The sequence below is a fragment of the Hydra vulgaris genome, chromosome 09 (genome assembly GCF_038396675.1).
Source record: "Hydra vulgaris chromosome 09, alternate assembly HydraT2T_AEP".
NCBI classification, from domain to species: domain Eukaryota; kingdom Metazoa; phylum Cnidaria; class Hydrozoa; order Anthoathecata; family Hydridae; genus Hydra; species Hydra vulgaris.
In genome coordinates, this window is record NC_088928.1 from 20678938 (window position 1) to 20692962 (window position 14025).

General features: G+C 28.5%; 1 protein-coding gene across 1 annotated transcript in view; it reads right to left on the bottom strand.

Annotated features, from left to right (window-relative positions):
- The window catches only part of LOC101241755 (nuclear pore complex protein Nup133), a 111178-nt gene that overhangs the window by 46079 nt on the left and 51074 nt on the right, over nt 1-14025 (bottom strand). Inside the window, exons 20-23 of the mRNA XM_065805022.1 lie at nt 10275-10365; nt 9074-9193; nt 8597-8678; nt 549-592 (exon numbers count right to left, since the gene is read on the bottom strand). Of these exons, the coding sequence (XP_065661094.1) occupies nt 549-592; nt 8597-8678; nt 9074-9193; nt 10275-10365 (337 nt within the window). The remainder of the gene's footprint in view (nt 1-548; nt 593-8596; nt 8679-9073; nt 9194-10274; nt 10366-14025) is intronic.

The following is a 14025-nucleotide window of genomic DNA, read 5'->3' on the forward strand; positions in this document are numbered from 1 at the left end:
AAATGTATAAATAAAAAAATAAAACAAAATAAAAAAAACATGTATTAAATCAACAGCTAAATAGTGGTCCGCACTTGAGGATAACTTTTTTATTTTTTAATTATGTTGTTACAACTCTTAACAGCAAAAAGGAAAATCAAAATAAATAAAATCTATACATTTTTCTAAAATATAACCTTGTCATATATCACTATTATTATATTATTAATCATATATTTCATAATCATATATTTACTTATTTATTATATATCATATAATTACAAAAACATAACAATGATTTTTTTTGTTGCTGTGTAACTTTTTTATTTTGTTTTGTTTTTTGTTTTTTCAAAACAATGTTTTGTTGTAACTTTTTTTGTTGCTCATTGCTTATTTTAACTTATTTAAATCCTTTTTATCATTTCTGTTTTTAACTTGTTCTATAAACAATTTGATTAAAAAAATCATAACTAGTTGTTATTATAAATGATGAATAAAAAAAAGTCATAAAGTTAAACAATGAAGCTTCATATGTAAAAATAATAAAAAAAAGTTATAAAAAACTTAACCTGCTGCTTTAATAAACTTCTAGTGTTCACTCCAAGTGAACTTCCTATTAAAATAAAAAAATAAATATAGTTAACAACTTTATATACCAAATATTCATCATTTGATCTTCAGCAAAAATCATATTCAGCAAAAGTTATTATTTATTACATATAACATAATTTAAATTTTTATATGGTCCTTAACACTTGTGAATCTAATAAACCCTAAATTATTTTTATTCACCTCTTCAAGACTGAGTAGGTCAATACATTTTTGTTGTTGTTGTAAACAAATTAAATGAATTATTGTTATAAAAAAACAAAATGAATTGCTTTTATAATAATTTAACAAATACTCAATGAGCTTAGTAACTAGTAAGTTTTGAATGAATTTTTTTCTTTTTCTAAAAAAAATATTTGGAAAAAAAGAATTAAAAAACCTTTTAACAATTTTTTTGTTTTCTACAATGATAAGACACCCCAGCGCAGTTTTCTACACAGCATAATGATAAGACACCCCAGCGCAGTGTAGTAACTCCCAACTGTGGTTGCTTGAAGCCTTGTTGGGATTGAATTTGAATTTAAAAAAAGAAACAAATACGTTTTCGCCAAAAAATTCATTGGCGGAAGTTAAATACTTCTTCTGTTACTCACATCAATTCAGGTTATAAACTACCTCCTTCTTCTGTGTTTTTTTGCTCCCCCCCCCCTTGTTCCTTCCAAAATGTACACAAAAAAAACATTTTTTTTTACAAAAAATTTATCCAAAAAAAAAGTATATTTTAAGTGTATTTGCTTTTTTTGTATTAAAAATACTTAACACATATTGAAAAAGATCAGCAAAAGAGATAATAGCTAATTGATTAAAATCACAAAAAAAAATTTTTTTTAAACTTTGGACAAATACCAAGAAGGAAGTGGTTCTAAGATAATTAGAAGTGCTGTTTTTAACTTTTAAAAAGTTTTTGCTAAAAACATAAAGAATACTTTAAAGTTTTCAAAACAGTAAGCCTATTGAAAAAGGAATGGATTGGAAAGTGTATGATTGAAAAGGTTTGACATTAAATTTTTTAAAAGCATAACTAACATGTGAAATTTCTTAAGTTAAACGAATGTTAATTACACTGAACAAATAAATTGAATGTTGCTGAATACATATTTCAGTTCATTTAATAATCATAGTATTTTAAAGAGGTTAAAAGTTTTTAACTTTAAAAATAGCCAAACTTCTCCGTAAAAGTCATGTTAAAAGTATCAAACTGCCTGATATCAAAAAATTGATTACAAATATGAGAATTAATGAGAATCACAAAGCATTCAATTTTTACTAAATTGTTGAGATGCCTTCATTTGTGTAACTTTTGGTGTAACAGGTTCAGGATCATCATGACAACCCTGCTACTGATATCATGTAACCCAATACTACCTGGTCTATGCCCTGCTGCCTTGTAGGATGTACTTTTTTAGGCAAAGACTAAGAGAAACAAACTTCAACCTAAAATACCACTGTCTTGGGGCTCTTGATTGAGTAAAGGCTAGAGATGGTGTCTCGATAAAAATATTCACCTAGGGCAGATGTTAACTGCACCCAGCTACTGACTTGTAAAAGGCCTCCTAGGCAAAGACTTTAGGGGTAAACTGATTCTATCTGTTGATCAGCTTCATACCCCTTCTTCATTTATTAGGCTTAGATGCATTTATAATACATTGTTTCCAATTTAGGATTTCGAATGCTGGATCATCTTCATTGCATGGGTTTTGTTTGTCTCTCTGTTTTTATGACTAGTCAACTTATTCTATTATCTTCTAATGAGGGTACAACTCTAAAACTCAGTTTTATGGTTCTGAGGCCAGCTGGTAGTCAGGTTTCTAAAGCTCTGTGGTAGTTCTCAGAGAAGCTGATTCCATCAACAGCAGTAAAATACCAGAGTACTAACAGTGTCATATTGCACAATGGTGTCTCTATACCTTTGGTGTGCATTGTCAAGGCCATATTTGGAGCCCTTTGTTATGGCTTTTTTTATTTATTAGTAGAGGCAATTGCTCGAACTATTAAATAGTGTACTGAGTACTATCTGTGCTTTGAGACAAGATCTTTAACAAATCCAAAAATGACTAAAGAAACAAAACTATAAAACACAAAAAACCATTGTAACCACCAAGTTCTCTAAATCTATCATTCACTAATATTTGTAGTCTTCAAAGTAACTTTTTTTTCTGTTGAATTTTATTTTCCGTAAAGTTCACCAGACCTACTTGCTCTTTGTGAGACCTTCCGTAAAAGTGTTTGTGAGACCTTCCGTAAAGTTCACCAGACCTACTTGCTCTTTGACTCTTTGTTTCATATTGTGATCTTGACTGCACATTTTTCAATATTATTTCTGATCAAATTAACCAAGCCCTTTCTCTTCATCCTTCAACCAATATCGTTGTTGTTGGTGACTTTAATGCTCATCACACTGAATGGCTTAGTTTTAGTGTCAGTAACTCTGCAGGTGTTAAGGTCCACAGCTTTTGTCTTTCTCAACCTCTAACACAAATAGTCAACTTTTCAACTTGCTTCTCTACTTGACTTGTGTCTTGTTTCTGATCCTAGTCAGTGCTCAATTTCTCCACATTCACCCTTAGGTGCTTCTGATTATGGTAACTCTCTAAAACTATTATCTCATTTTCTTTATCATTAGGATCTCCCTAACATTGTACCTCTTACAACTACCTTAAAGCTGACTGGGACTCTTTCCGAGATTTTCATTGTGATGGCCCTTGGGTAGAAATCATTTGCCTTCCTGCTGACAAATGTGCTTCTTATGTAACTTCTTTGATTTAGGCTGGCATTGAATCTTTTATTACCTCTTGACAACTCCAAACCAAGCCTCACTCTCTTCCATGGCTTTCCTCTCATTGTACTGCTGCAATTTCCAATTCCAAAGTAACCTTTACTTCCATATCTATCACCTTAACAATTCTTTAGAAAATAGATATCTATTTTCTAATGCTAGATTAGAAAACAGACATCTGGTTACTAATGCTAGAAGCCATTGTTTAAAGCCAAAAGCCAAAAGGTTTTGTTCAAAACCAAAGCCTGCTAATCTCAGGTCACAAAATCTCGTATTTTATCTCAAAAACTAAGCTCCAGAGGCCTTTGGAGAATCTTAAACAGTGTCTATAATAAGAAAAAATCTGTTATTCCACCTCTTTTGCATGGTTCAGATTTTTTTACCTTACCTAAAGACAAAGCTGAACTGTTTGCTAAGTACTTTTCATCAATCACATCTCCTCATTCCACTAATGACATTCTACCTTATATAGCCAACAAGCAGGTTGATCATTTGCTTGACTTTTGTATCATTCCAGCTTCTGTATCTAAAGTGATTTCCTGCCTTGACTCTTCTACAGCTTGTGGTCCGAACAACATACCTTTTATAGTTTTGCAGAAGTGTTCTCCGGAGCTGTTACTTACTCTTTCAAAACTATATAACAAGTGCTTATCAGAGTCTTGTTTTCCAGTCTGCTGGAAAGCGACATCTTTTATCCCTATTTTCAAAAATTCTGGAGAGCGATCTGAGTCGTCTAACTATTGTTCCATCTTTCTATCATAAGCAAAACTTTAACTCAGATAAAATTAAATTTTTTTCAGCTAATTGTTATCGCAACTATCTAGATCTAGCTATATCTATGAAAGGTAATGTACTGGATGAGTCATCTACCTTTCGTCTTCTAGGATTAACTCTTACTTCTCCGCTCCTTCTTGGAAATATATCAAATCCATTGCAAAATTAGCATACTGTTGCCATTTTTAGAGCGTATCTTTAAATGGTGCCATTTCACTTTTCAACAAGGTGCAAAATTGCATTGTAAACATAGTTGGACCTGCAGCCAACCTTTAACCATTATCACATGGTCGTAATGTTGCTCTCTTTCATTTTTCTATAAATACAATAATAGGCACTGCTCTCAAGAGCTAGCGTCTCTTTTGCCATCTACTAAATCTCATTCTCTTGTTACTTGCCATTCAATTAAGTCTCATTCTTTTACTATGACTGTCCTAAGAGCTTAAAAATTCTGGAACTCGCATCATTTGTCTTGTTTTCCTGATTCATATCATTTGCAATCTTTTAAGTCGTCTGTTAACCCCTTTCTTGCTTTAAAAATTTTATCTTTTCTCTTCCGGTAACTTCCATCTCTAATAGTGGTTGCTTGCAGTCTTGTTAGAAAAAAAAAGAAACTAAAAGTAAAGATGAAGAACATTATGGTTTTTTAATTAATTCTCTTATTTTTTGTTTCTCAATATTATTATATTGAGAAACAAAAAATAAGAGAAATAGATCTATACTTTTGTGTTAAAACAATTTAAGATAAATATATGTTTCAATACAAAAGTAAAGCTAATACCACTGAATTTTCTAAACATATCTGGGAAGTAAAAAAAAGGGATTTCCAAATCCTATTCTTATGTGGAAGATTATTGATAGGGCCGAGCTATATAATTACATCATCTTCGAAACTATTGAATAAACAAAAGGAACTAATATCAAAATGCTGCCACAAAAACAAATTTGTTATCTGCAACTTTAATGTCATCTAAGCTAATACTGTATTGTATTTTGTATATACATTTTTTTTTGTCATTATGGTTGTTTTGTCATTAACGTCTGATGATCGCAAAAGCGTGAAACTCTGAGTTATGTTTCAAATTTAATTGTAATTATTTTATTATTATTTTAATATAAATATATATTTGCTCTACTTAGGTATTAAGCACTGTTTACCGAAAAACTACTATTGTTACTACTATAATTATACATACAATTATAGTAATAACAATATATATATATATATATATATATATATATATATATATATATATATATATATATATATATATCTATATATATATATATATATATATATATATATATATATATATATATATATATATATATATATATATATATATATATATATATATATATATATATACTATAAGGTATTTATATAACAAATTATTACTTGTTTTTCCTTCCTTTATAGCACAGAGCATTTTCAAAAAAAGAAGAAAAAAACGAAGAATAATCAAAGAAATTGCTGCCCCATGCCAAATATAGTGCATCTCATCTTGCTCAGAACTAATATTAGTTCCAAGCAATTAAGTTGTACAATAGTGCTATTTATAAAACCCGTTCTTCATTCAGATATTTTTTAGAATCAAAGTCAAAATAAGTAAACCATAATAGCGTAAATTAAAGATGTAATAGCATATAAAAAATGATGACAATTTGTATTAGTATTAAATTTATGGAATCCTTTTTTTTTTATAAAAACTAAATTTTTTTTTTCTTGAAACTAAATATAGTATCTTAGGATAAATTGACGACTCCAACTCATATTCTTTTAAATTTTTTTTCACTTGATTTCAGCTAGTCAGCTTTTCAAAAAAAAAGTCTGTGACGTTTTTTGAAAAGAATAATTCAGTTTCATAATTTTTTTGCCCCAAAATTTTTTAATTTTTGGAATGTTTTGGAAATTCCTAGCAGACTCTGATAGGTAGAAGGTAAGTCATTTCCCAAAAATTGTATTTTGTAATATTTCTTTTTTAATAAATTTAAAAATTTTGAAAGAATTAAAAAAAATTATAGAGCCTATAAATCAAACAAACAAAAAAAAAAAAAACAGACTAGAAATACAAAAAATACAAATTTTTGCTAAAAATGCTAATTTATGATGTGATCAGTATAAATCTTCCATCATTTAGATACTGAGATTGGTGCAGAGCATTTTGATAGGTATTCAGTACAGTGACACTGCTACTCTACACCCTGCTCTACACCCTACTCTAGACCCTACTTTACATCCTAAAGAAAAATATTTTTAAAAGAGCTTAAGTTAAATGAAAATATAACGGGTGACAACTAAAAAACGAGACTGGATTTAAAGACACATATCTCTTTAAAGGAATAAGATTTTAAAAATAGGAAAGCTGTTTTAGAAGGTATTTTTATTCTAGTTTTTAAATATTTTATGTGTTTTTATTTTTTATAGAAAAATGAATGAAAAAATAAACCCAAAACAAGAGATTAGAAAACGTGTGTATGAATTTTATTTAAATTACAAAAATGCTGGTAAAAAGTTCACTTATGACCACTTTAAAGTTGAGAATATACCTAAAAGTACTATCTACAAGATAATTCAACGTGCTGAAAGTGAATCTGGGTACCAAAGAGTTCAAGGAAGTGGAGTAAAAGCTAAAAAAATGACCAGGACAAACATTGAAAGGCTCAAACTCATGTTTGACCATAAAGACAGAGTTTCTCAACGACAGGCAGCTAAAAAGTTCAACTGTACTCAGCAACACATTAGTAAACCATTAAAAAAAAGAACAAATATTAAATCAAGAAAAAAATGACGATTCCAAAACGCTCTGACCAGCAAAACGCAGCAGGTAGAACTAAGTGCAGTTGATTGTGTCAGAAATTCAAAAATCGTAAACCAATCATTGACGATGAGTCTTATTTCATGTTAAATCACTCCAGTATCAATGGAAATGATATATTTTATACTAGTGATGTAAAATTTACTCCAACTAAAGTTAAATTCCAAACAAAACAAAATTTTCAAAAGAAATTACTTCTATGAATTGCTTTTTCTGAAAATGGAATTTCTCAACCTTATTTTGTACCAAGTGGACCGGCTCTAAATCAAAAAATCTATTTAAACAAATGTATTAAGAAGAGACTTATTCCATTTATCAATAAGTATCATTCAGATTGTGCATATGTGTTCTGGCCAGATTTAGCATCATCTCACTATGCAAAAACAGTAATCATGTACCTAAACAAGGAAAACGTGCATTATGTTGAGAAAGCGGATAACCCTGCAAACTTGCCAGAATATCGTCCTATCGAAAATTTTTGGAGTATTTTGAAAGGCCTTGTCTACAAGAATAATTGGCATGCAGAAAATCTTAAAAAATTACGTTCTAGAATCAAGAATTGCCTTAATAAATTTGATATTGAGCTCATACGGAGCCTAGCTCAGTCTATACCAGGCCTAGTTGATAAAACAGAAGAAATGGTTTAATTGAGAACAACTGATTATATATTTAAAAACTAGAATAAAAATACTTTCTAGAACATTTTTCCTTTTTGTTTCATCTTACTTCTTTAAAGAGATATGTGTCTTTAAATCCAGTCTCGTTTTTTAGTTGTCACCCGTTATTTTAGAACAATTGGTTACAAGATAATGCATAAATTTTTTATAATTGCCTTAGAATATTAACAATATTTATAGATAGATTACAATATTTATAGATCTGATTGGACGAGCAAATTAGTTAATAATTTTTTATTAATAACAAAATATTTTTCTTACATAATAATTATTATCATTTCTAAATTTATTATTCCGACTTTTAATTTTTTTGTATTTTCACTGTTTTAATTTTTTTTCAACCTGATACAACAATGTGATCTTGTTAATTTTCTAATTCTGCTTGAATCTTTTTAACTATTTATAAACCAAAAGTATGTAAGTATGTAAAAAGTATGTATGTAATTTTATTTTTGCAATAGGCAACTTAAGAGTTATGTTGTTAAATAAAGATGTGGAAACAAATAATGTGGAAATAAAGAATGAAAACAAGGTTGTATTTGAGTATGGGATGCTCCTTAGCAGTGGCAAATTCAACTTACCCAAAAGCTCTTTAATTATCCTTGTTCTCGCAACTCGCCTGAGAAAAGGATGCAAAATTTTAGTGATTTCTGTTTCAGATGAAATGAACCATTAAATTTTTTATTAAAATTTTTAAAAGTAATATTCATTATAACAAAAATTATTGTGCTTTAATTTATACTAATAATTTATTTATAATTAGTATAAATTATGCAAATGCTTTATTTTATACTAGTTATGAAAATGTAATAGGAATTAAAAAAAAAGTATTTTAATCTAATAATAAAAAACACATTAAGTTTTATTTAATTTTAAATGTGAAAGTTTTATTTAATTTTAAAAAAGAAATTTGTTAAGAAAATTTTCATAAACCTGTCCACAGAACAAAAATTTCATTATACCTGTCCATGGAACAAAAACTTGCTTAGTCGGTAGTGTTATTAGCAATTTCTGGCGACATTTCCATGATGCTGTAAAACAAGCCTAAAGTAATTTTTCATATTATTTTAGGCTCATATTAATTTATCATAAATGGCAAACAAAATTGTTTTTGGTGTTTGAAAAAAAAACAAAAAACTTTTTGATATTAAATCTTAGTTTTTCTTTTTTTTTTCTCAATTTGGAAATAAAACAATTGTTTTAACAGAATGCTTTCATGATTACCAATATATTTTTTTCTAAAAATAATCATTTGATTTTGACATTTTGACAGCACAAATATTAAACAATGTTTACTTTACTCCTGAAGATTTTCTAAAATACTAAACAAGAGTGTCTTTTGTTATGCTTCTCCCATTTTTATGGGAGTAGTTCCAATTAATTTAGTTTTGTACTTTACATTTTACTTTTTAAATATAGAGCATAAAAAATAAACTTACTGCAAATAAACCACTAACAGCTGCAATCAACTCTACTTGCTCCTTGACAGTTCTTAAAGTAAACAACTGATCACTTTCAACTTTGATTAAACTATCAAAGAACTTATCTACTTCTGTTACCTAAAAAAAATTAAGAGGGTAAACAACAAATGGTATAAAAAAATAATTATATAACAAATAAACTGAATATATTAAATTAAATTTATATTATTAAGTATCCACAAACATCATGTTGAAAGTAAAAGTAAAAACCTTTGAAAACATTTTTTCAAATGTTATTAGTTAAAAACTATTTAGAACTATTTCAATTATTAACCAACCAAATGTCATTGAATTCGCCAACACTGCCTTTGATCAATTGTCAACAATGCTATTGAATGCTACAGTGCTTTCCAAAATGGAGTTACAGAACTTAACATAATAAATAATTTGCTTACATCATTGCAAACCAATCTAAAGCTATTCCTCGTGTGAATTTACAAATGCGCTATTTGGTTGTAACTTAGTACATTTCAAATACTGCAGACAAGAACCTTAGCTTTAAGAAAAGTAAAACCTACAAAATGCATCCAAACCAAATAAGCTAATTTTTATCATAAAATATGGTAACACCCTAAAATTACTACCATGAGCAAATTGCAATTACTCAAGGAAATTTTAATTTTTTAAGTAAGTTATCATCAGGAAGCCTCTAACAAAAAAAAAGAGTTTTTTCTTTAATGATGGAAACTTAAAAAAATTAAATTGTTTGTTTCTATTATCCTGTTTTTGCAAACATGGATGAACCGTAGGAACTGGACCCTAGGAAGTGGGTAATTAATTACTATTTTGCTTATCTTATTTTACTTATCTATAATAAAAATAATAAAATATTTAAATATAATAAAAATAATACAGGTTTTTAACTTTGATTAACATTATTCCAAAGTTTAATTTTTTTTTGAAACTTTAAAGTCATCATTGTTTTTGCCTGATTTGCAAGGGGGACAATTCTTGATGAAATAAGTACAAATTTCAATTAACTTTTTAAATCGCACATACTAGCCTAATAATGACCTCCAGCCAGACCATCATGAGTTCTTATGGGCTTTATAGAAAGCTGATAATGGTGATTTTGTCATATAAACGAGTAAAAATAAATGGTTAGTCATAACATAAATAGTCACATTTTTATACTATAAAATATTTCAAAACAAATTACATTGGCAAAAAAACTTTCTTTAGTCATGCAGTCTTCTAAACTTGTTTGGTTATTCAAAGCATCAATTGATTGACTAATCAAGTCAGGAACCCTAAGAAATATTTGGAAATAAAGGATATAAGAAAAACAAGAAAAAACAACAGTAAAATAACTTTTTCATTTTTTTATAAAAGTCTAATTATTTTTTAGGTAAAAAAAAATAGAAGAAAAAAAATTAATTCAAACTTTTGATATTAATTGAAATAGGTACATATTATGATATTAATTGAAATATTTTACATATTAGAGTGCTTCTTAAGACAACATTAAAAAAATAAGTTTACTGGCATCCCCAAAATGTGTTTTTTATAAGATTTTATTAAAAAAAAGGCAGTGAACATCAAATTAGATTAACATATTATTTCTTAGGTTTGCTCAAGATCCTTGAACATTAAAGAATTTTTTTTTATAAGAAAAATAAAAATACACCAAGCAAACATAACATACATATATATATATTTATTTATTTATAGAATAATGCAATGGCAATGTAGTTCTCATAAATAATAATACCTTTTCTTGATAAACCATTGTCTAATTTTTGAATTTATTTAAAGTTGTTGACTCAATAAAATTTTGAGGAAGATGATTCTATATAAGATTGGTATTTTAAACGCAGTGTATTTTCTTTTTACTTCTCTAACATTGATTCACAATGTTAGAGAAGTTTACTGGGCCCCTGCAGGGCCCAGTAAATTTATTGAACAAGCAAGTAAACTTAGATTCAATATATCTTGTTAACTCTATTACAAACTTAAAATATTTTAAAAATTATCATCTCTTGAGTCTTTATCCTCTGATTTTTTTTTTAGATTTTCTAACTTTTACAATCAAGTTTCATAATCCCTAGAGCTCAGGAACTAGTTTTGTTACTATTTTCTAAACTAAGTGTCATTATATCTTTTTTGTGTTGGGAATTCCATAAAGAATTTATATTTATATTCCATAAAAGTGTCTTCTTACTAAAGTAGTAACAAATATGGTGTCTTACCTATTTTTGACAATATGTTACGCATAAAATAAAAATAAAGAAAAATATAAATATTAAAAACTAACAAAATGCTTAATAAATATTTAAAAAATTATTAAAGTCATTAAAAGTTATTTTTGTAATTTTTTAGAAAAAAAAAAAATCTACTTCCACAACTAATGTAATAATTTTAACATGTAGGTAAAAATTAAAAATCACTTTATAAATAAAGTAGCAAGAGCATCATCAAAAGATGTCTCTTGCCAAATAAAGATGTATATGCATATTAGAGGTATGTTGGGTACCCAACTTGAACTTAGGCACTCAATATTCTGGTTATTTTACCAAGTTTTCTCAAATGGCCCTTATGTTTAAAAATATTCGGAAGCATATGAAATAATAAGATGCAAATTTATTGCCACATTTATCTTGCACAATCTCTCTCTCTCTCTCTCTCTCTCTCTCTCTCTCTCTCTCTCAAGCGCTATTGCTGACCACCCAAATGATTTTATTTTTTTGACTACTTGACCGCGATTTATATGTTTTGATGATTAAAACATTTCAGAAATGCAAAATGTAGAAAATCTAAGCTAAACTTAAACTAGAAAAAAAGACTAAAGAGAAAAAAATTCTTTTCGAAAAATATAAGCACTAAAATAAAAACAATAAATAAAAATTTAAACTCTAAGCGAAACTTTATAAATGGCTAAACTCCAACATCACATTAAAAAATCACAACTTTTCAGGAGAGCCAAAAAACCTGATATTTTTCAAAAAAACCATAGAAATAAAAAGAAAAAAGCGTCAAATTATTAAATTCTTTTGTTTGTTTGTTTAAAATGTTGATTTGATTAAAATAAGTTTTGACTTTGAAGTATGGGCAATTTTCTATGATATGTGGAATTGACCTAAAGTTTTGTCTGAGATAAGTGTTGTTTAAGAGGGTAAGTCAATAATAAAACTGCATTGTCTAAAATGAAAAAGGACACAATTTATTAACTAAAAGGCATATAAAACTGTAAAAAAGGCAGTCTTTTAAAAAATAGTAACGCTAAACAGTTACATAACATCATATATCTTCTTTGGTGTTCTAATGGGTAACTCTTAAGTGTCCTCCAACACCTGCAGTTGTCTTCACAAAATTATTTCTTGTAAGGAAGGGAGTCATAAAAGTGATGGTAATCCTCTGGGATGACATACTTCAAGTCTTGTAAATGTTTCCATTTGGTGTATGGAAGCGAAATCCTTTCCTTAAATAGTTGTATAGGTGACTCATCTTTTTTAACTTTGATTAATCTTCTAGGTAAATCCACAAAACTTCCATCAAAGAATAATTTGTATCGAATTGTTCCTGTGGGTAGGTACTGGAAACAGCGAACATCAATGACACATGGGTCACCCTTTTATTTTCCTGGACGAACTGAGTCGGAATAGCTTATATTAGAGAAACCCTTGAAAAAGTCATATTTCAAGTATGCAGCCTCATAAGGGAAGGGAGTTTGCTGGGCCTCCTTGGTATATTTTACATACTCAAATGGTAGGTACACATCCTTTCCCTCGATTTGTTTTTCAATCCTCGCTTGTAATGAATCTTTCTCCTTTTACTAGGTATTTCTGAGTAACATTGATATTATTTTGGATAGCAAAGTGAAGAAGGGCATTTGATACAAATTGGTTACGATTTTGATTTGTGCAGCCATTTGTGCATACTACAATGGAGCAGCAAGGAGATAGACAATGTTCCTTCAAATAATCAACCAAACAGGAGGCAATTGTGTTGGCCGATAAATCTCCCTCTACTTCTGAAAACCATTAACATTTGCAATGTCTATCAGCTAACGATTTATTGTGAGAAATGCTAAAGTCTTTGTATGATCTGTACAAATCAAATTTTGTATCCCATAATGGTTCTAAATACATTTTCGACGTGGATACTCTGCAATAATGAGATGGGACTTTTGGTAAACTTTTAAACCATTCAGAAATAATCTTTATTTTTTGTGGTATTTTTTTCTCTCTACATCCACATTGTTCAATGTCATCTTTTGGTAGAATAGCACCATCTTCTTGTTCTGAATGCTGTGCTTCCTCGTCGTCTGGAGACACAACTGTACTTGATGCCCAATTTTGATCCATCCATTTTTTCATACCAAGGGTATTCAAGAACATCTGTTTACAAACAGGTATTAAATCACCAGTAGTAGGACTTGAGTAGTATTTGAATAAACCAGACCTGCTGCTTATTTTGTCTATAACAGTTTTCTGTTGTAAATCAATTTTCTTCATATGGTTGCGGATGTAAACTTGTTTTTCTTTCCAAGATAGTTGCCAAACTATTATGGAAAGAAAAACAAGTTTACATCCGCAAAAAAAAAATTTGAATAAATCATGTCTCATCTCTTCTGATATTTCAGTACATTTTCATTTTTAATTTGCTTTACAAATTTTGGAATTACTCACAGGTCCCACTTTTCTTTCTTCATGTTCCACTTCACTTCGTTTAACTGTAATTTTACCATCAATTTTGACTTTTTTATAGCCTAAGTACTTTTTTCCTGTCATTCTTAGTTTCTTGTGAACCTTAACATCCCAAGAAGATCTATCAGGCCGCTTATTTCTTTTTCTCTTGCCATTATTGCCTTCATCATTAAGTACCTCAACAGAATACAAATCATCTAGAGGTTTTCTCGCAAGTTCTTGGCAAATTAATCATCTTGAGGTTTTCTTGCAAGGTCGTTAATT